At 44.2% G+C, this 25,991-nt stretch overlaps 1 protein-coding gene and 1 long non-coding RNA gene across 12 annotated transcripts in view; one reads left to right on the top strand and one right to left on the bottom strand.

Moving 5' to 3' along the window:
* LOC140697011 (uncharacterized) overlaps nt 1–10,333 on the bottom strand; it is a 31,327-nt gene extending 20,994 nt beyond the window's left edge. For both annotated transcript variants that reach the window (XR_012073838.1, XR_012073839.1), the window contains exon 1: nt 9,617–10,333. This is a non-coding gene — a long non-coding RNA (uncharacterized lncRNA). The remainder of the gene's footprint in view (nt 1–9,616) is intronic.
* Nucleotides 1–25,664, top strand: part of RUBCN (rubicon autophagy regulator) — a 49,811-nt gene extending 24,147 nt beyond the window's left edge. For 3 of the 10 annotated variants that reach the window (XM_072963760.1, XM_015236533.3, XM_015236532.3), the window contains 18 exons: nt 525–631; nt 1,675–1,831; nt 2,460–2,993; nt 4,374–4,418; nt 6,485–6,580; nt 7,287–7,402; nt 8,066–8,273; nt 8,934–9,035; nt 11,283–11,357; nt 17,376–17,436; nt 18,227–18,359; nt 19,008–19,153; nt 19,746–19,810; nt 20,295–20,533; nt 21,277–21,338; nt 21,795–21,948; nt 22,528–22,621; nt 22,848–25,664. In XM_072963760.1, coding sequence (XP_072819861.1) covers nt 525–631; nt 1,675–1,831; nt 2,460–2,993; nt 4,374–4,418; nt 6,485–6,580; nt 7,287–7,402; nt 8,066–8,273; nt 8,934–9,035; nt 11,283–11,357; nt 17,376–17,436; nt 18,227–18,359; nt 19,008–19,153; nt 19,746–19,810; nt 20,295–20,533; nt 21,277–21,338; nt 21,795–21,948; nt 22,528–22,621; nt 22,848–23,026 — 2,573 coding nt within the window. In that variant the 3' untranslated portion in view covers nt 23,027–25,664. The remainder of the gene's footprint in view (nt 1–524; nt 632–1,674; nt 1,832–2,459; nt 2,994–4,373; nt 4,419–6,484; nt 6,581–7,286; nt 7,403–8,065; nt 8,274–8,933; nt 9,036–11,282; nt 11,358–17,375; nt 17,437–18,226; nt 18,360–19,007; nt 19,154–19,745; nt 19,811–20,294; nt 20,534–21,276; nt 21,339–21,794; nt 21,949–22,527; nt 22,622–22,847) is intronic. The other 7 variants (XM_015236537.3, XM_015236536.3, XM_072963711.1 and 4 more) reach the window with 6 other exon arrangements.
* Nucleotides 25,665–25,991: the final 327 nt, after the last annotated feature.

The raw sequence follows: 25,991 nt of genomic DNA, 5'->3' as shown, positions 1-25,991 counted from the left end.
ATTCTGATCAGAAACATGTGTCCAGTCTTCTCTCTAACCTATGTAAAGCACCATCAAACTTCACGCTAAGGTACTTCCCTACTCCCATACACACAAATAAATAAAAATAACTGCTATTTATGTAGAGTTTCCTGTGTTCCAGTCAGTGTTATAAATTTTTTTTATACATATACACTTAACAGCAGCCTTGAGAGTAGGGTATTAATATCCTTGTTTTCCAGTCAGGGATGCAGAGCTCAAGGAGGTTAGGTGACTTGGCCAAAGTTACCCAGAGGCAGAATTCAAATCTGGGTCTTTCTGATTTTGAGGCCTCTGGTCACGGCCTCTCCACTATACCACTCATTACTCAGCCTCTTCTGTATGTTATTTGTCCCTACTTCCCCTTCTGTCCACAGTGGTATGATTCTCCTCAAGTCATTTTTACCTTTTCCCTTTCTCCTTCCCTGAGCTTCTCCCAGAGCCATGCAGGGAGGCTAAAATTCTCCCTCTTAGGCTCCATCACTGTGGGAGTTTTCTCTCCCCAGATACTGCTTTCCTGCTAAGCGATGCCCACGTCACGGCCATGCTCCAGTGCCTAGAAGCAGTGGAACAGAACAACCCTCGCCTCCTGGCTCAGATCGATGTATCTATGGTAAAAGGGGCAAAGAATTATCTGTGTCTGTGTGCTGACCTCCTAGACCTCACCATGATGTAACCCTCGGTAGCAGACTGCTTCACTTAGGCAACTGTGAACTGAATGACTTTCATTAAAAAAAAGAAAAACTTAGAAAAGAGGAGGTATTTAACTTACCATTAAATACCTATTAAAGTAAAAAGTCCATTTGTAAGTAAACTTATGTCTGTCTGAGGAAGGAGGTGTCTATTTTTTTTTAATCCGTCCTCCTTAGTTTGAGTAAGCACCTCCTTAAGGGCGGGCTTGACAAAGAGCTGGGGAAAAGAGGGGTGATTTTGAATCAGGCTGGCTATAGATAGAGCATCAGACCTAGTGTGGCCTAATGTTATGCAGCATCATTTTTGTCCTCAAAATATAAAGAAAATTTTGTTGTTTATGTTGCTTATTGCTACCTCTCCAATTCATTCATCCCATCACTAATATCAGTGCCTCAGCTAGAGTGGAATCACAGTCCCTATTTCTTTTGTGGAGCAATCACCAGTCTCTCCTGGTTTTTAAATTTTGATTCTTGCTTACCACCTAATTGAATACTTTCTATGTGCCAGTCATGGAGCCATGCTCAATACATGCATCATCTCATTTAATCCGCATGACTCTACAAAGTAGGCATTAATCTTATTTTACAAAGGAGGCCACAGAGGGCCAGGGTAGATAAGTCACTTGCCTACAGTATGGACCAAATAGCTTGGATAAGCAATAGGGCCTGGATTTAAGCCCCAGTGTATCCAACTTCTAACTCCATGTGCAGTCTTAAGCACTTTGCTGTACTGCCTTCATGATAAAGCACTTCTGGTGTGACCACCTAGGACTCCAGTGGCAGAAGCTGCGGTATATGGCAGGACGTTGCATGCTGTGATAGAGGGTAGCTATGCTGTATCCACAGGCTTTGGCGGCAGTTCAAGCCTGCTGCCAAAGGCCAGTTTCTACCAGCATTTCTGTCATGCTAAGTGCTTCTCCTCTGAGGGCCTCTATCCTTGACTCTGACATGTGTTTTTTTGTAGTTTGCTAGAAAGCAAGAGAGCCCGCTGCTGGTGACCAAGAGCCAGAGCCTGACAGCTCTGCCTGGATCCACATATACCCCTTCAACCAGCTACGCTCAACATTCCTACTTTGGGTCCTTCTCCAGCCTCCACCAGTCCATGCCCAACCACGGCTCAGGTATGGGGGCACCAAGGAGTAGCAAGACATGTATCCCCAGCCCTGGAAAGCAGAGGACTTCATGAGTGCTCACAGGCTGGCTATAGATGGAGCCTTGGGTTGGTGCACTTTGTCAAACTTCATGTCTTAATATGAAAAATCCTAAAGAGGTATATAGCGACTAGCCTAAGACAGTTCAGAAGAAACATTAGAATAACGAAGGAAAAAGGTGTTTTTAGATTCCTCTGGGTTTCTAATCCACATTGCCAAGAAGGCATTGCAGTAATAATAGCTAACATTTATTCGGTGCTTACCATGTGCCAGGCTCTGTTGTAATCAATTTGTATGTATTATCTTATTTGATCCTCAAAACAGTCCTATGAGGTAAATGTTATTATTGCTCATTTTACAGATAAGGAATGCATGCTAATAAGCAATGAAGCCACAGTCTCAAGAGCTCACGCTTTTGGCTTAGCTACTTCTAAGTAATTTTTTACTTACCTTGAATGATTTAACGTTTTCTGAGGTGCCACCATATGTCCTGGGCACCAGTAGTGATAAGGAGTTTGGTCCTTAGTTGTGGAGAAGCCCTTCACATGTACCCAAGGCTTCCAGCTCACCTTTCCTTCCCTTTCTTTTTATATCCTAGAAAGAAGATCTACTTCCTTTTCACTCTCTGGCCCTCCCCGGAAACCTCAAGAAAGCAGAGGGCATGTCTCACCAGCAGAGGATCAAAGCATCCAAGCCCCTCTGCCTCCAGTCTCTGCATTAGCCAGGGACTCCCCCTCAACCCCAAATGAGATGAGCTCCAGCACTCTGACCAGCCCCTTAGAAGCATCCTGGGTCAGCAGCCAGAATGATTCCCCAAGTGATGCCAGTGAGGGGCCTGAGTACTTGGCCATCGGCAATCTGGACCCCCGAGGCCGGACCGCCAGCTGCCAGAGTCACAGCAGCAATGCTGAGAGTAGCAGCTCCAATTTGTTCTCCTCCAGCAGCTCCCAGAAGCCAGATTCTGCTGCTTCCTCCCTAGGGGACCAAGAGGGAGGTGGGCAGAGCCAATTGTCCAGTGTCCTTCGCAGGTCTAGCTTCTCAGAGGGGCAAACTCTCACCGCCACTGGTGGAACGAAGAAGAGCCATACTCGCTCCCATTCAGATACAAACATTGCTTCCAGAGGAACCCCAGGTAATAATAATCACCAACCCCTGGTTAGTAAGGTAGCCTCCTGAATTTAGGGTACAAGGGGAGAGTTTGTTCTTAAGGATCTTCAAATGGCAGAAAGAGAAGTTACGTTTCTGATGATATGATGGGTATCCTGCTTATAATGAAAGAGAGAAGTTTATAATGTAATACGGATACCCAAGACATCTCTCTGAGAACATTTATGTTTGTTCCTTTACTAAATAGTAAATGCTTTCCTGGATTCTTTCACTAATTCTTTAGCATCAGAGGATAGTGTGACTAATCACAGTTGGAGTTTTAAATGCATCTTTCAGGCAGAGGGGAAGTACTATTGAGCTTTAGAAATAATCCCATTAAATTCCTCCCCTCCCTGTGATGCCTAAGAAGTTTGGTCAGAGTGTAATAACAACATAAGAGAGGCAAAGCAACATTAGGGTTTCCTTGTGGAGATACAGAGAGTGGGGTGATGTGACCCAGTAAACAAGGAGGTGGGGCTGACTGCTGCATCGCGAATTCACATTGAAAGGCAGTCAGGTAAGGTGGCCCTGGCCACTGGGACCTCCCTCACACGAACATCAGCTGCCAGCAGAGAGTGCCGTAGGCACGGCAGAGGTGGGTCTCATTGCTTTTGCCATCTCCCCGCCATCATCTTTCCTGGGTTGTCGGTGTCTGGCAGGCTTTGGTTGAGTTTCATTTGTAAGAGAATCTCCATGAAAGCAAGTGGAACATGGTCCTTTGTGCTCACAGCCAGCTCTGGGTGGAAAAGCCTCAGAAATAAAATATAAACATATAATATAAAAGGTTAAGATCAAAAAAGGGAGATTTCCCTTCACAACCAGAGCTACTATTGATTTCTCTCTGTAATTTCTAAAAAGGTGAGAGCTGAGGCCCTCATCTGAAACTTCTGAATTGCAAACTGTTGTCTGTGTTTTCCCCCAAGAATGTGGTTTGGCTCATTGGAACTGTTTAGGGGAAAAAAAAATCTCTAAATCAAAGCCTGACTTCCCACAAGCTTTCTTAGATGTGAAGAGTGTTTGGGTTAAACCCTTACTTCACATCTCCTGGGGAGGCCTGGTGTCTGCTGTACCCCAGGCCACTGGTGTTTGAGCATGGAAAACTTCCCTGCCCCAATTCTTGAATCCTTGTGGATTCCAGAAACCACGGTAACCTGCATTGGAAAGGGAAGCCAGAGAAAACCTAAGCAGAAGGATCTGAGGGAGGGTGGATCACGTGCAGCTTCTCGTACGAGTCATCTCCCCCTCTACTAGGTTCCCCCTCAGGAGTTAAGTCCCCACTTTTGCTAGATAAAAGGACACTCTTTTTCTCACTCTTTCTGTTCTCGTTTTTCTGGACTCTCCTCTGCACCTGTCTGTCTGCATACAGGAGGCCCCAGGAATATCACCATTATAGTTGAAGATCCCATTGCAGGTTTGGGAGTTAGTCCTCCTCCTTTCTGTCCACCATCCCCCTCCTCCTTCTGCTCCCCTGTGACCATCTGGCTTAGCCCAGAACTTCCTTTTCCATTCTGGTGTCAAATCAAGCCTGGCCAGTCTGGTCCTGTGGTGATGCTTGGACCTGTCTGTAAAATGGTACCAATATTTTGCATGATATGTTTTCTGCCCACAACTTTGAAATACCTCATTCAGTCTCTCAACAGCTTCTGGGAGGTCAAGTCAAGGTTTATCAATCCTGTGTTGCCCAAAGGTGAAACTGATGCCTGCTCTTTGTTTAAGGCATCATGATGAATCAGTGGCAGAATTTTTCTTATAACTGATTACTTACTATGGGTTACTGTATTTTCCTTGAATTAACACCAGAATGTATTTTCTCCCCTTTCCATGGTCTTGGATATGAGTGCATGTATTTTGCCCCTCCTGGAGTCCTCTATTCGCTTTTTCTCTCACCTATCTTCCTTCCCCTGTAAATTTTTCCCTCAACCCCTCATTCCAGCCATTGCACAAGATTTTTCTAGCGACCTAAGTCTGTTCCTTTCGTTCTCACAGTGGTATCCAAACTGAATATTGTGTTCCATTCTGGTAATGCATGGAGATACTGGCACTAGAATGTGTCTGCCAGACAGTGGTGAGAGAGGACCGAAAACTGGCCTCCTGGTAATGGGCGAAGCCACTGGGTGTGTTAGCTTGGAAAAGAAGTTAAAGAGGAACAAGTCTGTGAGACCTTCGTTTAGAAGAGTGTTGTTATTCTTAAGGAGATGAGAAATTGTAAGAAGACAGACTTCAAGTCAGTATGAGGAAATTTTAAGAATTAGAGCTGATCACTTGAATGGGCAGCGTCAGGAGGTAGTGAGCTCAGTGAGCAAAGGCTGGAAGGCCTGTACGTGTTGTAAAGGAGTAGGGTCCTGGTGTTGGAGTTTGTGTTGTGCACTGAGTTTGACCAGGGTCTTCAAAGGTCTTCAGAGGTCTTCAAATGTCCCGTCCAAGACATCACAATGACTGCTGGTTTGTAGTGAGGAGCAGAGCCCACTGCCAGGGCCACGAGGAGAACACAGAGTTATCACTTACCATATAGTGGCATTGTTAGTGAGAGGAGCAGCTGACAAGTTGGCATCATCTGTCAGGGAAATGGGTTGAATGCTGCTCAATCATTCATTCTCCCAGAGCATCCTGCTCATTTCGCAGGCACCCACCTGCTTTTCTGCCTGCTCTTGCTTCTGTGGCATTGGAAATTTTCTGTTTCCCTTTGGAGAATATCAGTTTCCATTTCCTGCAAACCATGCTTGCTCCATTCCTCTACTGTCAACTCTCACTGCTCCTTGAAAACTTCTACCCAGGCACTTCCTACTTTGATAGGCTTCTCTTGAAACCTCTCCTTTCCTTCCCGAGGAAGGCTGGTTTCCTGTGGCTGAACCTTTTGGTTACAAGGACATCATCCTTGGCTTCTCTGGCATTGTCTTGATACTCCTTTTAAGGACATTGCTGGGTGTTATTTTGTTGGTCTGCCAATTCAAAAGTGGATTAAATTTGTAGATATGACAAATTTACATTTCAAGTTTGAGAGAGGCCACATCCTAGTGTTTTCTTAGTGAGTTTAACTCTTCTGATACTGTTTTAAAATCTAGTGTCAAGGTATCAGAAAAGTTTCAATGTGCTTTTCTTTGTTTTGCTATGTGCAGACTCTTCTAAATTGGTTTCTCAGGAGGGTAGAAGTTGGCTGATATTCCTGGAACATTTGGCAGGAAGATGGAAGAAGAACTAAATTCATGAGTCCACTTTGATTTGATCCTTTTTCACCTTTGTGTTGCTGCATTCTGGGCAATGTTTTCTCTTTTCCCCTTAGAGTATACTGACTTTCCATCTCCTTTCCTCCATGTGTTCCTGCATTTTTGGACTCTTCCCTGTTGGTGTGCCACCTCTCTCCTGTCTGGGAGGGCATTGGGGATGGGAGCAGTTAAATGTTGAAACTCCAAAGTTGGGAATGTATGTGTTGCTCACCTCGTATGTGTGTTTTTACTCTTTGGTGGCCACTGACACTAGAATCCTGCAGTGATAAGTCGAAGTTGAGAGGCCCCTTGTCCTACTCTGGTCAAAGCAGTGAATTCAGCACACCCAGCTCTCTGTACCTGGAGTATGGTAAGTGAGTGCTAGGAAGGCCAGAGCTGCAGTTGTGTCTTTTCTCTGTTCCCCTTGTGCCCGCCATGCTCTGAGCTGTGTGGCTCGTCTTAGCTCTGTGGACGGTACACACTGTACAGTCTCACCCTCCCTTTCATCATTTTCAACCCCTGTGCTAGAAATCACACTGCCCCGCCATTTCTCTTGCTCCTCTCTGCCTTAGGGGTCCCACCCTCTCTTATGCTATGGGTGTTATCACTGTGAATGTCTGGTGAGCCAGGTGGAATGGCTCTGAGTGGGTGAGAGGGACCTTGAAAACAGACCTTTGAGTGTCTGGGCTTAATTACCAGAAGATAAGCCCCACATGGAGGAAATCATACATAGGAGGAAGCCATTTGTTTCCTTATGTGACTCTCAGCACAGGTTTTTTGTTTTCTTTTTTGTGGCGTAGGAGGACAAGTGTGTCATCTTTAAATTTAGGTGGTCAAAGGATTGTCTCCAGTCTCTTTCCATTTATTCTACTATCTCTAACCCAGAGGCTTAGTGCTCTGGGATTCTGAGATTCAGAGAAATCCCTCTAGAAGGTAGATGTCTTTCTAGCCTGTTACCTGAGAAGACTTGGGAGCATCTTTAGTATAGAGGCTTCTCAAAGACGCTTGGCTGTAAAGAAGACTTGCTTTTCAAGTCACCTTTTCACATCCATTTTCCATTTTCCATTTTCCCGCAGAGGGCAGTCAGTACCTGTGCTCAGGAGAAGGCATGTTCAGAAGACCTTCAGAAGGACAGTCCCTCATCAGCTACCTGTCTGAGCAAGACTTTGGCAGCTGTGCAGACCTGGAAAAGGTGAGGACTGTAAGGAGCTACTGAAAAGCCCGTGAGTTGGGAGATCTGGCCTGAAGGGCTGACATGCCATTTGTTCTAAAGAGGTTTCTGAGTACACAGCAGCAACGTGAGTGTAGACTCCGGTATAGGTAAGTCAACACATTCTTTCTCTGGAAAGCTCTTCAGGGAGCCTATGCACCTCATTGAGTTAAAAAATATTACTGATTTTGTCTTAGAAACTACCTTGGGCAGAGAAACATTGAATATTAGTCACATAGTTACTGTTTCCTTGACTCTGGAACCTTAGGTGAAGACTCTCTCCAGAATCAACATTTGTATTTTGTTCGAAGGCTAAGGTATATAATAAATAATGTCCCTATAGCATTTTATAGCTTACAAAGCACTTCATCTTGAGACATCATGTTTACCTTAATACTTTGTGTATAGTGTATGGCTTTAGGAAAGACCCAACTTCTTCTGTGTTATATTTTTATGTGGGAAGTGGGACAGGAAGCCAGGCGTGGCCAGATACAAGAGCAAAGAGAATGTAGAGCGGGTTTTCTGGCCATTAGCTTTCCTTACAGTGGAAGTGTGCTTCAAATAAAAGCAGTGCAGTTCTTGGAAGCTACTTCCCAGCAGTACAGTCAGTGAGGTGTTCACTTCTTTGTGCGCTCCTTCCCCCAGGAGAATGCCCACTTCAGCATCTCAGAGTCCTTGATTGCTGCCATTGAGCTGATGAAGTGCAACATGATGAGCCAGTGCCTAGAGGAGGAGGAGGGGGAAGAGGACAGTGACAGGGAGATCCAGGAACTGAAGCAGAAGATCCGCCTTCGTCGCCAGCAGATCCGCACCAAGAATCTGCTCCCTGTGTACCAGGAGACTGAGCACGGAAGTGAGTGAGGCTGTGAACACCTCTGTTCCCGTTGCTTCAGGGCTACAGGATAAGACTTGGTGCCTCGAGGGCTTGCTTTCTTGTCTTCACTTGAGGTGTTATACCCAGGGGTTCCTCTGCTGTCAGAAGGATTTTGTATGTTGTTTTATTATTATTTTTTTTCCTAACAGACCACAGAGTCTTAGAGTTCATCCATTTCCTACCTCAGGAATATCTTCCAAAAGAAAAAAAAAAATAGGTTTTCTGATATGAGGAGAACTAAGACCACTGGTCCCAGATTCACTTCCCAAAGAGTAGTGCTTTCTGTTTAAATGAAACTTTTGAAATTAAAAAAAAAAATGGGGGTGGGGATTAGGTTTTTACTTATTTATTTATCTTTAATAGAGGTACTAGGGATTGAACCCAGGACCTGATGCATGCAAATCACGCACTCTACCACTGAGCTATACCTTCCCCCTTGTTTACATGAAACTTTTAAGGAGCTCAAACAAGAAGAGGATCTAACAAGAAGAGCCAGTTTCCATTTCCCCAGCATAAATCCCAGCCAAGGTTCTATTTACTTTTTTGTTGAAGTCATACCAGGTCCCTTTTGTTGTGACCCTAGAAAGAGTAGGAGACCTCTTTTATCCTGTTTATTTATTTTTTTATTTAACGTAACAGGCTTCCGGGTCACTTCCAGCAGCTCCCAGTTCAGTTCACGTGATTCAGCACAGTTCTCCGACTCTGGCTCTGCTGATGAGGTTGATGAATTTGAAATCCAAGGTACAAATTAACACTCTGTTTCAGGGGAACTTTCATTAACTGTTTCTTTCAATTTGGAATCACAGGCTGAGAAGCTTTCCCAAGACTCTAGATGGTCTTCAGTATGGTTCATTATAGAATGTTGCCAGCTATTTTAAAGGATAATTTCTCTTGTTAAAAATAAACCCCATTTAAAACTTAAGCAGAAGAGAACACTGGAAGGAAGTGTTCCAGTGGAGGGGCTCGCTATTGAAGTCACCTCACTAATTCTTCCTCAGTTGCACCTTCTCTGGGATTCTCACTCCAGTTCCTCCTGCTAACACTCCAGAGCTGGCCCACACCTACGTGAAATTAGAATCCTATTCTCTTATGTTCCATGACACAGCTGAAATTATTTCAAAGTGTTTAAAAGGAGCTTTATTATAATCGTAAGAGAAAAGGACAAAAAGAGTCATTAGCTGGGGGGGGGAGAGCAAAAAGGGAAAAAAAAAATCAAGTTTACCTTTGTTTTCTATCCTACCAGTGCTAACTTGCTTGGCAGAATCACAGACTCTTGTGAGTATCTGCCTGGAGAAGGGGAGGAGAAGGGGAGGGGCTCTTACCTGGAAAGGCAGTTGGGTTAAATCAGGTTAACCCATGATTAATGGCTTAATCCATTCCTGAAACATCATAGAGTTCTTCAACTTCCTATCAGTGCAACCAACAAATGAACACAGGAAAAACCGAGTGAACACCTCAGGGACATAAGCTCCTCCCCAGTGGATGGAACCAAGAGTGAATTTCTCACAGAGGTCAATTGTATATGTAGCACTCCATTGTGACATGATGATGAATAGATCTTTATTGCATGAGGCTCTAACAGCCCCAGGTGTGGTGGCTGAGTGTCTTCCACAAACAGAAATACCATTTTTACACATATTTTTCCAGGTCTCCAAGAAGTTTTCCTTCTGTGTTCTCCTTAATGCATCTGATTTCTATTCATAACAATAATAGTCACTTAAAACTCCACTGTTTTTCCTTGCATGTGGTTTTCCAACAATTCTCCAATTCTTTGACACCAACTGAGTGTCCTACGGTTCAGTTCTGACACTAACTTCTGGAGTTAGCATAGACCCAACAGATTAAGGGGTCAGTCCCACAAGACTGCTCCCTCTTTAGATGCCAGCCACAAATGGGGACACCAGGCTGCCTGCATTTCTCCCTGGCCAACTACAAACCCAGGGATTCCCACAACTCCCCACTCAGGTTTGGTAACTCACTAGAATGACTCACTGAACTCAGGAAAGCACTGTACTTATCATTACAGTTTATTACAAAGGATACAAATGAAAAGCCACATGAAAAGGAAGTACATAGGGCAAGGTCCCAAAGTGTCCTGAGCATAGGAACCTCGTCTCCACAGAGTCAGGATGTACCACTCTCCCAGTACATCTATGTGTTCACCAACCAGGGGGTCCTCCCAAACCTCATCATTATTGAGGCTCATTATGTGGGCACGAGTGATTAAATCATTGGCCATTGGTGATTGAATCCAGTCTCCAGCCCCTCTTCCCTCTTGGGGTGGGGCTGAAAGTTCTAATCATCTAATAGGTTTTTCTTCTGGCAACCAGCCCCATCCTGAGCTATCTGGGTGCCCTCATGAGTCATCTCATTAGCTTAAACTCAGATACAATGGAAAGGGGCTCATTATGAATAACAAAAGACATTCCTATTGTTACCAACCAGGGTTCTTGGTCTCCTTAATAGAAATTGATAAGAGACCAGATGAGAAAATCAGGCAAGTCTTTACTGGGACTCAGGCTATAGCATGAAGGAGCGAAAACAAGTAACAGGTGCCCTTGTTTGCTCCCTGAGTGGGGGCAAGTTGGTCTCTTAAATGAGGAGAGGGTAGCATAGCGGCAGGTCAGGGGTCAAGCTGGAGGAGTGGCTTAGGTGATCTGCCCACCCCCTTGGTGGTGCTGTGTGCAAGGATCATGTGCAGTACCCTGCTTCTGTTCCTGACACCTCAGAAATGGCAATTGGGTTTTTGGTCTTTCTGTATCTTAATTGTTCCTGATTGGCTCCAACTGAGCATGCATGCAGTTATTTTTAGCCCCTTACAGTTTCTTTGCATTTTGTTCCTGGGTCCTAGTGTGAGCACTGCAGCAAAGGGTCCCAGGTCCCAGCCTGTCTTAATTCCAGAAACATGTGGTATGGAACTGTCATTCTCATCAATTTACTTTTTGTCTGAATACTAAAGGGCCCCTTTTTATAACCATTATTACACAGATGGTAGCGAAGGATCTAACCTGACTCACATGTCAAAGAATGGACTCTCAGTGTCAATGGCCTCGATGTTTTCAGGTAGCTTGTGTTGGAAGTGTGGGTGTGCTCATACATGCATGTGTGTGAATGTTTGTACCAGCTTTTGTGTATACTGTATTGTGTGACACCTGTCAGAATTATGAGGACTACAGGGTCTGGAGAACTATCTAGGGAAAACTGGACTTAAGCCGGCCAGGAACATTCAGATACTCATTTTCTTCCTCATATGACCCCAGCAACCCCCCTCACTGAGATGGTCCTTGTTGATCCTTCCCTACAGTGATACTTACAGATTCGGTGGTCATTGTGGCTGATGGAGGTAGTGTACAGTTTAGAAAGGAATGGTCAAGTGAAGAAATTTCAGTTCAAACCTATAGCTAAGTTACATTCAGACAGCAAAAGTTAGACAGAATGGTATGAAGTTTAGTGTCTCTTTAGAGTTTTGAATTTGCAGAGACAACTTTCAGAAAGCTGTCTCTTCTATGTACTTTATATACAGTTAGGATTTATTGCTGCAGATGTTTGGACTTAGTAACTGCTTTGTGATCCAAACAAGTAGGCTTTCTGTAGGTGGGGTCAACTGAAAGAAAGTAGAAGGTTTCTGAGTAAAGTGGCTTTAACATACACAAACAATAAAGCTGAGGACATTTATTCATTTGATTAAGAGTTAATTATTTTATTAATTTTAGATTTTAATTAACAGTTAATTTTAACTTAATATTGTCAGCCACTAGAATTTGAAATAATTATACGTATAAGATTCAATCAAGCTTTAGAGAAATAAAAGTAATTGGGTGCCTTTTTCTCTACTTTTGAACTGTTGCAATTTATTCTAACAGTCTCTCCTTGCTTGAGAAGTAACAATCCTAAGTTACTTTTTTTTTTGTTTTTTGGGGGGGTTAATTAGGTTTATTTATGTATTTTTTTAATGTATTTATTTTTTTAAATGGAAGTACTGGGGATTGAACCCAGGACCTCCTGCATGCTAAGCCCATGCTCTATCACTGAGCTATACCCTCCCCCTTCTTTTAAACTGGTTTCTAATATGTTTACAACTACAGTCCTTTGCAGGTGCATTTATTGTCAGCCACTTCTCCGTTAAAGCACAGTCAGTCTGCTTTAACCATAAGACATTCCTTTTTTTTGGTCTTCCTAGCATCCTTTTTCCCCCCAATTTGGGAGCTTTAAAGCCTTTTTTATACACCAAGAATAGGAAATATTTTTCAACTGAAAAACCGCTTTTTCTTGTGACCCACAATCTCAACACATTTTGAGGGCTTGGAGGGAAAGCAATCAGAACAAGCCTCTCTCCAAAATAGTGACTTTTCCTTTCTTTCTACACACTGATTCCCAGTTGTGAAAGTATGATATATAATTCAGCTTTCTCTACTCTAGATTTCTTTATTGCTTTTTGTTCTTTTTTCATCAGTTTCTGGTCTTGAATCAAATTTATTACTGGCGCCAAATTCTTCCTTAAAAATGTTAGTGTACTTCTTATTATGTCTTGATTGTGTCCTGATCATGTCCAGAGTTTTGCAGACGCTTTTCTTTTTGATCACTTTCAGTGATTTATGCTATTGAAGAGTCTCTTGGGATGATATTAGAGGAGGTCAGAATCCATAGCATCCTTGGAAAAATTACTTAAGCTTCATAGTATGGACATTGTCTATGATAAATACTCAGTATAACTGTAATATGCTGCATAATATAATCATTTTTCTTAGATCCTAATTCATCAAGAAGACCTTATGGACTAGAAGTGTTTATGAAGGAAACAGATTTGAAAGTTACTTTCTCTTAGCAGTAAAGTGGATATAAACTTGTGATCATAGAAAGCTTATTCATAGAAAACTTCATAGTCATTAACATCTATTTCCTTTTTTAAAAACAATTTTACTAAGGAATAATTGCATATCAAAAGCCACCCACTTTAGTGTGTAATTCACTAATTTTTAGTGAGTTTACCAAGTTGTCAACCATCACCGTAATCGTTTTAGAACATTTCATCACCCCAGTAAGATCCCTCATGCCCATTTATAGTTAATTTACATTTCTTCCTCAAGCCCCAGTCCACTGCTGATCTGCTTTCTATCTCTGTATATTTGCCTTTTCTGGACATTTCATATAAATGCAGTCATGCAGTACGTGATCTTTTGTGTTTGGCTTCTTTCACTTCATCTGTTTCTTCTGCTGGTTATCTGCCAAATTGATACGTAATTATTCATAGGCTCCCAACTCCAGTCTTTTCAACTTCTTTAGTTTTAGGGTTTTATTGTTCTTTTTTCCCCTCCCTTCATCCTTTTCTTCTAAAATTTCAATCTTCCTTCTTTTAGAATTTTAGTCTTCTGCATATGTATCTAGACAGTGTCCAATCAAGAGATAGAAACCAAATGATAATTTGAATAGGGAAAATTTAATTTACTATAACGGGGGATGGAAATAATGGGAGATTGGCTCATAAGGAGTAAAGAGAACTCTGAAGAATACAGGAATAGCAGTACAGGCAGCAGTCACCATCCCTAGGGCTGAGATAGAGCCTCCAGGGAAGGAGCAAATGTAGAAGAGGACCGTATCTCCACGGCCGAGATCCAGACCTCTTGGCTCACTGGACGGTGAAGTTCTCTGAAGCTGTAGCACTGCCCTGGGAGTGTCGGGGGACCCTGTTCATGAGAGGTGCCATGCCAGCAGCCCTCACCAGGAAGCCATTCTCTGCTGTGCTAGAGGAGCTGCCCCAAGGGAAGTGTTATACCTCAGAATTCAAGGGGTACTGGGGGAGGTGGTTCCTGACAGGTGCCAGGCCTGCAGCACCTGCTGTGAAACTTTCCCAAGAGGTCCAAGGGAAGCCATTTATGAGAAGTACCACCAGTGGCCCTCCGCTCTGCTGCAAGGCTTTCTGAAGCCATACTTACCCAGGGGAAAGCCACTTGCACTACAGGAGTCTGCCTGGAGGAATACACCAGAACGAGCGAGAGAAACCGCTTCGTCTTCCAGTGTCCCTCCAGTGCCCTCTACCGACGAAGCTTAACATCACGCCAGCTGGTAAAAGATCAGTGTTTTCAAGTCCAGTTCCATTATCACAGAGTAAACACAAAGAATGGCAGGTTTGGAGTTGAAAGGCAATAAGTTGATAACTGGCACAGTATATAAAGAGGAAAGTTCATGAACTATATTTTATGACAAGTTTTTAAATTATATCCAGTTCAAGGTAATCAGTTGCTCCTCACCACCTTCCCCTTTAAAATTTTTTTTGTCTCCTTCTAAAACAAGAATGATTTTGGTTCTCCATTTTAAAGTGTTTCCTCTTGAGCCAGCAGTTACAGAAAATTCATTAGAGTTGGATTTCTGAATGTGTTGGGTATCACCTTATCTGCTGAAAGAAAAACAAGGTAGAAACCAACATCAAATTAGCCTGTAAATTCTGAAATTGACTCTGTTCTTATGCCTCACTTATTTTGTTTAAAAATGTACAGATTTTGCTAGAGTTCCAGGGTTTTAATCAATTTTTCTCTGATCTTCCCAATACCATTGTCTGGACATGCAAAAACTCAACATGTCATTATTTTTGTTGTTGTTTGTTTTTTTATCTTCAAACTTTTTTTAGTCAGTAGTAATAACCTTGTCCTGTCTAAAGCATCAGAAGCCTTTGAAATCAGTTCTTGTCAAAGAAATGATAAGAACTTTCATAATTATATTAACTTCCCTTTGGAAGGAGAGCTTCTTAGACTTCTTTCTAAAGTGCTCCCATTTGGTGTACATTTAATCCACTCAGTTGGGTTGCTTTCTTCTCTTTTTACTCCTTAATTATCTTAGGCCCTGATCTACTTTTATCCAGATCCTCCACTAGTGTTCCAGCCACATTAGCTTAATCATCTGCTGGAACTGACTGGAGAGTCATTGGGATGCAGCAGAGGCCTGGTGCCCACAGGTCCGTCATGGTACTGACCAGTGATAGGTGTCATGTCTCTTTTGATATCAAGCTCTGCCTCTCCCTCTTCACTCTTGGGGTGAGATCCTGGCGTCCAAACCTGTGTACTCTTCCACAGTCTTGGAAGTATTCATAATGAGCTAGGAAGTCATTGCACCTCTGGTAAAAAAAGAAGAAACATAATGAAGTATGACTTTACTTTCCAAAGAAGAGAGACTGTTTTTATCCTCTCAAAGAAAAAAAAAAGATTTCCTTTCTGTGAGGATGAAGAACTTCTAAATAGTTTTTATGAAGACAGTGGTTTTCAGCAATTATGAATTGTCAACTACCTAACCCCTCTGGTGTGGTGTTTTCTTTTCTAGCCTGGCCCTGAAGTAACTACATTGGTTAGCTCTTTTTTCAAGGATATCTGTCTAAGATTTTCTCTCATTTTTCCTTATCTGTCACTTCCAAATAGGCTGAAATTTGCTTTTGACTCTTAAGCTAATGAATCATTTATTTAGGAAATATTTTCTGAAAACCTATTATGGGTAAGAAACAGTGAGGGTTATAAGGACAAGGCAAGACTTATGTATAGTCCAAGGCAGTTTAGTGTTAACTCACATTGGTGTTGCAAACCCAGTCATCTATGAAAGTCTTCTATTGCCTAGATTTTTTTCCCCTTCCACTAGCTAGCACTATTTAGAATGGAATAGACAACTAGCAGTGTATTGGGAACTGGATTTGGGTGCTGCAAATTCAGACAGAAAATATGATATACATGAACTCCTCTGTTAAATAAAATAGGATTTGTTATTTACTAGTCAAAGATTTTGTTGCTGTCTAAGATTTTCTGTGCTTAGAGAGCACTTGAACACCGGCAGATTTCAGTTCTCTTCTCTTCTTGGGTTTACAGCTTTGAAGGCATTGACTTGTTAGGAATATTATTTGAGTATATACTTGTAAACAGAGCATTGTGTTAAGTATTTGAGGGCCAAGCAGAAGAATTAGACACAGTCTCATTTCCTCACAAGGAGCTATTGTAATCTAATGGTACATACAAAAGTATGTATATACACAGGAAATAGGAACAATTGAGCTACTCACGCCAAATGCAGAGTGATGTCATATACACTTAGCACTCTGATGAGGGGCATAAATGCAGTAGATTATCACTGTGTAGGTTTAATTAAGAAAAAAAGGTCTTTTCAGTGGGCATCAAAGGAAGTGAGGGGCGAGACTTAGCAGAATAGTCTTGTTTTCATGACTTGAATGGGCTCTGTCTGCCTTTCTTGAACGTGACTGCTGTATTTCATATTCTCCTCATCAAAAGTATTTGGGTAGATGAGGTCTCTGGAGATTCAGGCATATTATTAGAAATCTTCTTCAAAATTCTTTATTAGAAATAGGCTTTGGAAAGTCTGCCATAGTTTTCTGTAATTATGCCTGTGTTCTATAGGAAAGGTCATGTTGAATAGCTCCATGAAAATTTGTTGTTTACCTCCAGGGAGCTGCTAAGCCATCGAGAAATTCTTTTCTTTCCTGTGCCACCACACAGGAAGGAAATTTTTCCATGAAACTTTTTTAAGGGTATGGAAGACTTCTCACACGCGGGAGGAATAGCAATAGTGGTCAAATATTAGAAGCAAAGTTTCAATTCCACATACGTTTAATGAATAACGTCCATGATCTAAATTCTGTGTTAGGCACTCATTCTGACATAAAAAAAACCAGATAGACTTCTTGCCTCTGAGAATTTATCATCTAAGAGGGCTTGAGATTTAGAGAATGAGGGAGAAGTTGGAGTAATTTGTGTTTCTGCTTGGTAGAGGGTGTGTGTCCCTGTGTGCCTTAGGATGCTTCCTTTTCTCCTACACTGTTTTGCACCAAATCTGAGTTTGTGTTTCCACCTGGATTTGTAGCCACTTTGACCTTCTCAGTGCTGTGCATAGTGTCGCTAATTCAGCCTGGTTGTGACTTGAACAGAGCCAGACTATAAATCATATGTAGAGCTTCACCTGGACTCTGCTCCTTACCCTGCATAGAGCGTAGCACTAGCTGCTACCCTGAGTGCTTAGCTGCCAGTAGCTTGGAATGGTTTCCATTACTAGCCTTTCCATTCCCTGTGCCCCTTAACTCTGCTTTTCATTTAGATGCTGACATCAGAAGGAACACACCCTCAAACAGCAAATCCTTCATTTCCTCCCAGTCCTTGTAAGTATTTCTCTTTAAAAGTCAATCAATCAATCAATCAAACAAACAAAACCTTAGGGATATGTAGAGGAACAAACCCAGTTCTTGGCATATGGGTGGGAAAGGCTCTGGGGTGAAGCCATCTGAATTCACAGAGAGGCCAAGTGATGGTCCTGCTTGACAGTGATAAGCCAAGGGGAGAGAGATCATGGGTTCACACGGGGTGGGCTCTGGTGGAGGCAAAGCTTGCAGTGTGGATTGTTCCTTCTCTGCTAACTCCAATTAAGGTCAGGCTCAAAAGAGAGAACAGTGATCGTGATTTCTTTTTTTTTTAACATTTTTTATTGATTTATAATCATTTTCGTGATTTCTGATTATGAGGTCAGACTGAACAGCTCCCACAGTGGATGTGACCAAGGGAAACAGTAGCCCGTGTGGGAGCAGCAGCAGTTTTTGTAGTCCGCAGAGCAGTTTTACTCACTCTACGTTGTAAACAGGTGTTATCATCTCCATTTTGCACTTAAAAATTTGAAATTTAGAAAAAGGATACGATACAGAATTCTTATCTAGTGTTGCCATGTAATGCTAGTAAGTGGGATTTGAGGCTAAATCGCAGAAGTGTAAAACCAGTGTTTTTCCCACTATACACATGTGTCTGAAGATGATGGGAAAGGAGGCTTAGAACACTGGGGGTGCTGTGAGTGTTCTCTCAGCCCAGAAATCACAGTATGTGGTATCACATTCTGGAGGGAGGGCTCCCGTCCTCCTGTCTTTTCTCTGTGCTCAGTCTTTCTGCATCTCTCCTTTTCAGCTCCCACTCCTTCCTGCACTCCACATCTGCTGAGGCGGTGGCCATGGGGCTCCTGAAGCAGTTTGAGGGGATGCAGCTCCCAGCCGCCTCGGAGCTGGAATGGCTTGTTCCAGAGCACGATGCCCCTCAGAAGGTGGGTTCTTCAGCTCTTTCCTCCGCCCACTGTCCAGCCCCAGGAGACTGAGCCTTTCTGATATGATCTCCTTTGTCACATGTCCCCAGTCTAGAATGAGCCTATGTGTTGCATTCCTAACTCACAGGAGCCATTCATTGCAAATGTATGGAATGAATAAGCGACTGCATGCATGCCTGCCTACGTTTTCCCTAGCAATTGTCAGAACAGGAGCTAATGGCTCCTTCACTGGCCTTATTCCACGTGACTGCTCACTGGACTGGGAGACAGCATTCCTGTGTTGTGACCACCTTTGAGACACTGGAAAAGTGACTATTCAGATTATTCTTTGACCTGAAGTTGAATAAAGCATGAGGCACCCTGGCATACCAAGGGTCCCGGGATGGGTTCAGGGACAGCATTAGCAGTGGGTACCACCACACTGGGATGCTGTTTCTGTTCCTTTTGAGCCTTGGAACCCAAGACCTTCACTTCTAGTAGCCTGGTGCCTTGTCATTTATTTTGAGGGCCAAGGTTCCCTGAAGCCCTTGCTTCTGGTGTTCCTGATATATCTTTCATTAATTATGCTTCTGTCTTGGCTGGGAGAGTCATGCATATGTATTCCCCCAGACTGTCCATATTAGATCACCCTGTGCTTTTCTCCTGCAGCTCCTGCCCATCCCTGACTCACTGCCCATCTCGCCAGATGACGGGCAGCATGCTGACATCTATAAGCTGCGCATTCGTGTTCGTGGCAATCTGGAGTGGGCCCCTCCCCGGCCTCAGATCATTTTTAATGTTCATCCAGCCCCAACGTGAGTAGTCAGTGACTATGCCCTTTGGAAAACAGATACGTTCTTTTGGATTGTCAGAGCTATCCCCGCACCCTCTTGTCTCTGCCTCCAGCTGTACCTCCCACACAGTTTGAAAAGGCAGAGGGAAAGGATTATCCATCTTGCCTGCAAGGTTTACTTTTAGTCCTCTCATTCCTTCCCAGAGCTAACCAGAAATGAGGTCTTTCATCATTGGCCTCCCAACCTGTTGCCTTCCTCCCAATAGTTTTATGAGCTGTTTTTTGGGTCTTTTTTCACTCTTAAGATGGATAGATGCTTTTCTTTCCTCTTGTTCTCTCCTCTCCTCTTTATTATTTCTCATCTCTTACATTTGTACAGAAATGTATTGGGGAGAGTTTCTTCCTAGACCTAAATTCTAACGTTACAATCCTTGCTTTGAATTGGTTCTCCCAATAGGTTCATTTTGTTCACTCTAAAAAAAAAAGAAAAAAAGGGTGAATTCCCCTCTCTTCCCATGTTTATAAGAGCCCTATGTTTATATCCTCATCCTTTACATCTTAGAGGCCTCACGCAGCTGGTATCTGCCAATCCCCTCTCCTTCCCGTTTCCTCAGGAGGAAGATCGCTGTGGCCAAGCAGAATTACCGCTGTGCAGGATGTGGCATCCGGACTGACCCGGGTGAGCATCTTCTCTGACCTCCATACTGCCTCCCGGGGTCTACCGTCTCACACACTTGGGCGAGGGGGCTGGTCAGAGAGGTAGTAAGAGGAGATGACGTGGGGGAAGGGAAAGAGGTGGGGAAAGCCTGGAGGTGGGGAGGGGGTGGTACTAGGCAAGAACACTGGCCATCAGAGGGAGATGATTCCTGGGAGCACATTACCAGGATCATATACTGGAGAAAATTGTGTACTTTCAGCCAGGTTCTCAGAGGCTGGATCTTACCAACTCTGGCAGCGTTTGTTTCCTCCGTGGCTTCCAGGTTGGGACACAGAAATCACAAGCCCCACTCTGTGGGTCTCTGCCAGCTTTGGGAGCTCAAACAGAGGTGGCTGGAATCCACCGGCCGTCCCTTCCTCCCCTTTCAAAAGGAACAGCAGAGCTGCCTCACCAGCTCATAGATGGGAAAGGCACATCTGACCTTTTGACTTTGTTGTTTTCCCAGACTACATCAAGCGGCTGCGGTACTGTGAGTACTTGGGCAAGTACTTCTGTCAGTGCTGCCACGAAAATGCCCAGATGGTTATCCCCAGCCGCGTCCTGCGCAAGTGGGATTTCAGCAAGTACTACGTCAGCAATTTCTCTAAGGACCTCCTCATTAAGATCTGGAACGATCCTCTCTTCAATGTGCAGGACATCAACAGCGCCCTCTACAGGAAGGTCAAGCTGCTCAATCAAGTCCGGGTAAGACCCTTGAAAAGGTTACATCATAGATGACCTTTCTCATCCCCTCCCTCTGTTCACAGAGGCTTTATGAAGATCACCACACTTCTGTCACCATGTCAGAGCTGTAACCATCCCATCATTCTCACTTTCTCTGTGTACTTTCTTTTTTTTTGTTTTAAGGTTTGTATATTTTGATTGGTTATATGTCTCAAATCTTATTTTGTTTGTTTAATTTTGGGGGGAGATTATTAGGTCTATTTATTTATTTTAATGGAGGTACCTGGGATTGAACCCAGGACCTCATACGTGCTAAGCACGCACTCTACCACTGAGCTATACCCTCCCCCTCTCTGTGTACTTTCTCTTGCCATTTTTGAGGTATCTGTTTAGTTAGAGTCTCAAACCTGGCAAGTCAGCTCCAAAGCTATAGGTAGCACTTGATGGCAAAGGCAGGATTTCTACCTTCACTGAAAACATTACTGAACAGAGAATAGGGTATCAGGTGGGACATTTGAATACTGGACTTCTCGGTGGCTCTCAGCTGTGTGTGTGGGTGGAATGACCTAGCAGAGGGACCTCCCCTGAGTGACAGGAGGTAACTTTGAAGGGAATTGTTGAGTTACAGGTATGGAGGACCATCTGGGCTCAGGCTGCCACTTGCAAAGCTTCCAGACTCCCAGGGCTTAAAGGTGGACTGGGCTTCCTAACGGTTGTTTCTCTCCTTTTCATACCCTCACCCACTACTATGTCTTTCTCTTCAGCTACTACGCATCCAGCTGTATCACATGAAGAACATGTTCAAAACATGCCGACTGGCCAAAGAGTAAGTCTTGTGTGGAGGTTAGAGGCCTTTGGCTGAGTTAATGTCTCTGAAAGAAACACGTCCCAGCAGTTGGCCCTTGTTATATGAAGGAGAGTAGGGGGATCTTGCAGAAAATTCTAGAAATAGTAAGTGAGAATCCCACAGCAGTAACTATGCCTGCATCCTTCTCTCTGGAAGGGGAAATGTATGGTTATTCCATCCAGGGCAGGCCCACCACTCTCTGCATGCTGGTACAGATCACTCTGCAGAAAGGCATAGAGTCACTTCCGCCACCCAGACGCTTGGTAGTGTGGAGGGTTGGGGTGGCCTGGGCTGGCTGAGTGTTACCCACCCTCATCACCTCTGCCTAGGGCCCTCCCTTCCCTATAGTGCTTCTGGATAGAAATCCTTCTACTCTGATGGGCCGCACACAGTGTTCATTCTTTGCTTCCACCCACTTCCCCTCATTTCCTGTAGGCTTCTGGATTCCTTTGACACAGTTCCAGGCCACCTGACAGAGGATCTCCACCTATACTCGCTCAATGACCTGACCTCGACCAGGAAGGGGGAGCTGGGGCCCCGACTGGCTGAGCTCACCAGGGCAGGGGCTGCCCACGTAGAGCGATGCATGGTAAGAAACTCTTGCTCTGGCAGGCTGCTGAGCCCTTGCCTAGGGATATCAAGAGCAGGGTGGATCCAGGGCTCTTGCCATTTAGTCCCAAGAATTTGAATTGGTCTGTCAACACTGTGAGAGAAACTGGACAGAATTGCTCTTCCTTGGGTTGGTGAACAGCTAAATCATCCATATCTAAAGAACCTAGAATTAGAAGAGGGTTTGATGCTGGCATTTCTCCTGCAAAACAGGCAGGACTAAGCAGGCCTTCAGTGAAGAATTGTCATGATGTGGGAGGAGAACCCTGGATTAGAATCTGGAGAGGGACTGGGTCTTGGCTGTATCATTTTCCATCACAGTTACATCACTGTGACCAAGGGAAATACTTTGTCCTCTCTGAGCCAAGCCTCGATTTTCTTGTCTTTAAAATGAAGGTAGTAATAAGTACTCCATGTCCTTTTCTCTTAGTATTTTTGAGGATGGATGAAATAATTAGAGTCTTATTTATATCTTGCCCTCCCATCACTGCGTTCACCCTCTTGTGCCAGTTCCTGGTGTGCTTCGCCTCATTTTGCTGCCTGTCCCTTTCCTCCCCAGCTCTGCCAAGCCAAGGGCTTCATCTGTGAGTTCTGTCAGAATGAGGATGACATCATCTTTCCCTTTGAGCTCCACAAGTGCCGGACCTGTGAAGGTGAGGACTGGTGCCCGGTGTGGAGTGGGCAAGCAAGACGGAACACAAAGCTAACTTACTTCCCGTCAGCCACCCCTGTCAGCAGAGTTTGGTTTGATTCAGCAACTCCCTGTGTTACACCACGGGTGCACCAAGCCATGGTGGTGAGCAGGGCTGTGGCAGTGTTTGCTTCCAGCTTGAGATAATACAAACTGTTCTCTTCTCTCTCCCCTTCCAACCTGAACAGAGTGTAAAGCGTGCTACCATAAAGCTTGTTTCAAGTCTGGAAGCTGTCCCCGCTGTGAGCGGCTGCAGGCCCGGCGGGAGTTGCTGGCCAAGCAGAGCCTGGAGTCCTACATGTCAGACTACGAGGAGGAGCCCACCGAAGCCTTGGCCCTGGAGGCCACCGTCCTGGAGACCACCTGAAGAAAGCACGTAAAATGCTCTTTCTAGGGGCTAGGGTTACACATAGTGCAGAACTGAGCCACCTTTCTAAGGACCTTCCACACTTGGTTTTTTTTTTTATTATTATCATCATTATTATTTTTATGACCTGTCTACTGTCCATGTATAGTCAACCTTTGTTAGGTTGGTGGGGTCCAGTCTGTTGTGACAATTTGTCAGTACCAGGAATTTCCATCAGAACTGTCACATGTGAAGCTTCTGGTACCTCTTCAGGGGAATGGACGGTGAGACCCAATTCCTTCTGACATTCATGGCCGTCTCCACTTGGACCAGATCTGGCGTCAGCTGCATCTCAAGTATCATTTCCAGTTTTATTTTGTTTTAGTTCTGGGGCTTCTGAGCCAGGCCTTTCTCGGCGAACTCACTTCTTTGCTGCTGAAACAGGAGGATGGAGTTTTCTCTCTCCCAGTCCTGGAATAGGGTCAGACTGTGCCCTGAGGAGAAGCAGCAGAGAATGGGACTACATCGTGGGTGTTTTGTCCAGCTTATATAGGTATTTTTGAGGCCATAAAAGCAGCGTTATTACTACCCTGGAATCTTCAGAGACCTCAAGGAGGCAGCCATGACTTCCTTGTTTGAAATATTCCGTCTAGGCATAGAGGGTGTCACCGGCTGCCTTTCTATATCTCCCCTGGTGGACTTGACACAAAGAACAGGACTGATGCTTAGGCCAGATCTACTAGGAGCCCTACATAGAGCACAGGTGTGGCTACAACTCTGTTGTTCAAGGAGCATTTATTCAGTTGGGGGAGCTGTTGGCCTCTCTTAGGTGATAAGGTCCTTTTTAGTCAACATTGCTCTGGGACAGGTTTGACATTTTGAGCTCAGGCAAGTCCCTGATGCCATCCTAAATTGAGGACAAACCCCATCCACCATCTTATCAGTGGGTCTCTTACCACTGTGTCCTCTGTTAGATGGTCGTTGTGGTTCCTAGTAAAAGTCTGGCCCAACTCCATGCTCTCCCTCCCTTCCTGCAACAGAGCTGGGACCCTCCCTGGTGGCTGATCTCTTGCCTTAGTTTCTTTTGTCAGAGTTGAGGAAAACGCTTCCTGCTATTCGTGGTGTTAGACAACTTGACAATTTGTGGATGTGCGTGTGAGTGTTCCTGTATTCTTGGGATAACAAGAGCCTTTATGCCAGTGATGCACTTAACTCTTTAGCCTGGTGATAATTATATGGTCACTCACACTTTTCTTATTACTAATTTTAACACACACACACATACATCCCCTTTTTAAATGTGTGTTTTAATGAGGAGAGTTTTTGATGAGACCGCATGCATGTTTGTGGTGTTCTGTAAGTTGCTGTAGCCCCTGACCTGTATGTAGGACACTGGTCAGGGTCGCTGCTCTGAGGGCTGGCAGCTCTGTGAACTAAAGCTCACAGCATTTTTGTCCTGGGACTGACTGTTTCCTGTGTACCTGTCTATCCATAGTTGGTTGCTAGAAGAAAAACTTAGTGGGGTGCTGCCCCAGGAAGCTGAACAGAAATTTGCACAGGGTTGGTGGAAGCTGATGCGTGCCTGAGATGGTGGCAGCCAGGAGTCTCCCAGGAAATAGAAGGGGCAGTAGAGTAGCGGCCAGAGCTGAGTCTCTGCCAGCACAAGAGGGAGCGAGGAACTGACCCATGTGGTTGGTCCCTGTGCCCTGAACTTGGGATCTGAAGGCTACATCAGGCTGGGAGACCCTGAGGCTGCTCTCCCTTCGGTTCATGGGTGAGACCGAAGGGCTCTGAAAGTCCCAGCCTCCCGCCCAGCCCAGTTTTGAAGGGTGAGCTAGAAGCTACCTTGTCCTTCAAAGAGCTTTGGGGATGACCCTGTGAAACTCGTCTCACTGAGGAATAGGCCTCAGACACAGGCCAAGGGGTTTGTGAGAATGGTGAGCTCTACCCCCAGTTTTGGTTTAAGTTACAAATACAGCTCCTTACTCCAAGTCAGTACACTGGAGGAAAGACGTATTCTCCTTGTTGTCATGCCTGTTTCACATTAGCTTAGGATCAAAGGATGGAAAATGCTGACACTGTTTATAAAGCTGAGCTCAACAATCTCACATGCTCCCGGGTTTTCACTTACTTTTCTCCATCCCCCCCACCCCATCCCTTTAGGTTGCGTATCTGTTTTAGTGACCCTGACACTCTGCTATCATCACTGTCCAAATACCCATTTATTTATTTATAGGGGGAGAGAGGAAAGGGAATGGGATGTTTTGAAAGCACTTTGCAGCTTATCAGTATCTGAGAATTCCTGTTGTTGTAGGGAGAAGCTTTGAATGCACTGAAGATAGTTCCTTCTGAATGAAATGGGAGGGAAGAAGTGTTCTTTTCTATAAATACAGGGGAAAAAAATTGCTTCCAAGGTGAGACAAAATTTAAGACACAGCAGAAGAATGGAAGGCAAATATTTCCACTTAAATGAGGCTGTTAGTGACTTTCTCTGCCAAGGCTTTAGAGCTTTGGTTGAATTAACATAAAAGGAGCGAGAGCCTAAATGGAAGTGTTCTTGTGTGTGTACAACTCATGTTCTGAACTGGGTTTCTATTTGCTGTAATTCATACACAGCCTAACAGTTCATTGTCATCTTTAATAAACTAAGGAAATGAAATTCTGCCTTTTATTTGCCTGCCTTGACTATCAGGAAATGGTATTGAGTGTCCACTGTAAAGCAGGCATGTCTGAAAATATAGGAAGTCTCTGTGTTATAATGCAAAGAAAACTGGACCTTACAAGTCAGGAAAAGCAGGTTGGAATACCTCGTCACTGACGTGCTGTGTGACCTTGAGCAGATCACTTCACCTCTCTAGATTTCTGTTTCTTTGTGTATGAAAGACTTTGTGGCACATAATCCTTTCCAATGCATGGGGTGTGCCTCTACCCATCCCCTTGATGTAACTGTCACTTAAAGCGAGGTGAATCTTCCTCTCCACAACAC

This window comes from Vicugna pacos, chromosome 1 (genome assembly GCF_048564905.1).
Source record: "Vicugna pacos chromosome 1, VicPac4, whole genome shotgun sequence".
Classification (NCBI taxonomy): domain Eukaryota; kingdom Metazoa; phylum Chordata; class Mammalia; order Artiodactyla; family Camelidae; genus Vicugna; species Vicugna pacos.
Note: the sequence above shows the minus strand (reverse complement) of the source record. Positions and strands in the feature narration are given on the sequence as shown.